We start from the raw sequence: 2648 nt of genomic DNA, 5'->3' as shown, positions 1-2648 counted from the left end.
TTCTACTATTGTATTTTTCAAACTATCATATTTTTACAACGGTTGTATTTTTCTAACAGTCATATTTTTGAAACGGTCATATTTTTACAACGATCATATTTTTTACTTTTCAATTATAAATAAGACATTCCCTCTCATTTGATCTTACCCTCAACCCAATTTTGTACTTCATCCAAACTTCCATATCTCTCTCTATGGCTTCCAATTCTTCTTTATGATATGCTTGTAAATGAGTCTGACTTCTCTGAATCTAATGATGATTTGGAGATGCTCAAAGTTGTTACTATGGATGAAGAACTACTAGATAATGTGAAAGGATCAAGCTCATGTCGCGGTTCTGTTCGAGGTCATAAAGTTGTTCATCGTGACCATATTCAAGGTCATGAAAGGCTTTTTCTCGACTATTTTGTTGAACCGCCTATATATCCTCCTGAGCTATTTCGAAGGAGATTTCGAATGAAGCATTCACTTTTTCTTCGAATTCAAGCTGCAGTAGAAGCGCACGATCCATACTTTCTCCAAAAAAGAAATTGTTAAGGAAAACTTGGTTTGTTTTCTCTTAAGAAGATAACTGTTGCACTTAGGATGCTTGCTTATAGAGTAGCCGCTGATTTTATGGACAAATATGTGAGAATTGGAGAAAGCACTGCAATAGAAAGCTTAAAATATTTTGTTAAAACAGTTGTTGATATTTTTTCTAATGAGTATTTAAGGTCACCAAACAACAATGACATCGCTAAACTGCTAGCAGTTGGTGAAAGTCGTGGATTTCCTGGGATGTTGGAGAGCATTGATAAATGGAAAAATTGTCTGACTGCGTTGAAAGGTATGTATACTGGTCATATTCATGAACCAACAATTATTTTGGAAGCTGTTGCATCATATGATCTTTGGATTTGGAATGCATTTTTTGGATTACCTAGTTCTCATAATGATATCAACGTGCTAGAAAGGTCTTTTGTATTTACTGAACTTGCTCAAGGGCGTTCTCCTCCAACCAATTACACCATCAATGATAATGAACATACAATGAGATATTATCTCGCCAATAGTATATATCCACAACGGTCAACATTTTTGAAAACAATGCCTTCTCCTCAAGGAAATAAGAAGAAAAAAAACTTTTTGCTGCAACTCAAGAGGTGACAAAAAAGGATGTAGAGCGTGCATTTGGAGTGTTTCAAGCACGATTTGCAATTGTGCGTCGACTGGCACGTTTTTGGAATACTAAAATGCTTAAATATATTATGAAGACGTGCATAATTCTACATAATATGATCATTAAGGATGAACGGGATGACAATGGAGTAAAATACTTCAATTATGATCAAATCGATGACAGTCCCCATGTAACGGTGTTACATGAGAGAACTACTGAACTTATGGAATTCATTCAATGTCATCATTTTTTTTTTTTTGATCGGCAAAACAAAGAAGCTTCATTGATGTAAAATATAGAACAAAGTACAGGACAAAATACATCAATAAAGAAAGGCAAGTGCAAAAGCATCACAATGGACTGAATCATCCTAACTAGGTTGGCAAAAAAAAGCCCATCCTATCATTTGCTAGCACCCCCAGAGTTGGTGAGCAACCAACCGACGAAACAGAAAAGAAAACAAAAAACAACCACCAACTACACCAAAACACCAGCAGAGCATAGTGTAGAAACACCCCCCAAACATCAGTGTAGCAGTGCAGACTCAACAAGACCATTCCACATTCAAAAACAGCCACCAACAAGACCAAACCACATTCAAAATCAAAAAAACAAACAAGGCCTCAGTCCAAATGCCCCAGACCAGAACTAACACCCATTGCAACCATTCAAATGCTGCTGCATAACCATTTCACAATGACACATAGAGCTTCAGAGTCAGCACACCAGCAGAGCAACCAACAGCACCAAACCAGCAGCAGTACTCCATGTAGTTAGAGAAAAAACATAATAGCTAGGACATCAACAACAAGTTCAGCTCATAGAGACAAACCCAGAAATAGGACAGATATAACAGATAGAACAAACATAACGGATCATACACACCAACCACACCAGAGCATCAGCAGAGCATAGTGTAGATTCACCCCCCCCCCCCCAAACATTAGTGCAGCAATGCAGACTTAACAAGACCATTCCACATTCAAAAACAGCCACCAACAAGACCAATCCTCATGCAAAATCAGGGAAACAAACAAGGCCTCAGTTCAGATACCCCAGACCAGAACTAACACCCAATGCAACAATTCATATGCTACCGCATAACCAGAACATCAATTCATCCCCCTTAGACACACAAGCACCAGACCTGAGACCAAATCCTACACAGAAGCTGCGTATTATAAACCAGATCTCATTTCACAGTGACACATAGAGCTTCAAAGTTAGCACACCAGCACCAAACTAGTAAGCAACCAATAGCACTAGGACAGCAGCAACCCAGAGAGCAACACCAGCACAGAGCAGATCAAAAATAGATGAAGTTTTTACAATGTACTCCATGTAATCAGAAAAAAAATTTACAGATCAAGCAACAACAGGTTCAGCTCACAGAGACAATCCCAGAAACAGGACAGATATTACAGATTGAACAAACATGTCTTACACCAGCACATGCACCATTTTTGCTGCACAACAAATAGCCAAACAC

The 2648-nt window shown here is 38.1% G+C and overlaps 1 protein-coding gene across 1 annotated transcript; it reads left to right on the top strand.

The window, feature by feature from the left end:
- The first annotated feature begins 219 nt into the window (after positions 1–219).
- On the top strand, positions 220–1146 carry LOC145822127 (uncharacterized). The gene is made up of 2 exons (XM_082918727.1): positions 220–492; positions 568–1146. Exons 1-2 carry the CDS (start codon positions 220–222, stop codon positions 1144–1146), a joined length of 852 nt encoding a protein of 283 aa, XP_082774853.1.
- The last annotated feature ends 1502 nt before the right edge of the window (positions 1147–2648 follow it).

Source organism: Camellia sinensis, chromosome 3 (assembly GCF_055761805.1).
Source record: "Camellia sinensis isolate YWXY chromosome 3, ASM5576180v1, whole genome shotgun sequence".
Lineage (NCBI taxonomy): Eukaryota > Viridiplantae > Streptophyta > Magnoliopsida > Ericales > Theaceae > Camellia > Camellia sinensis.
Note: the sequence above shows the minus strand (reverse complement) of the source record. Positions and strands in the feature narration are given on the sequence as shown.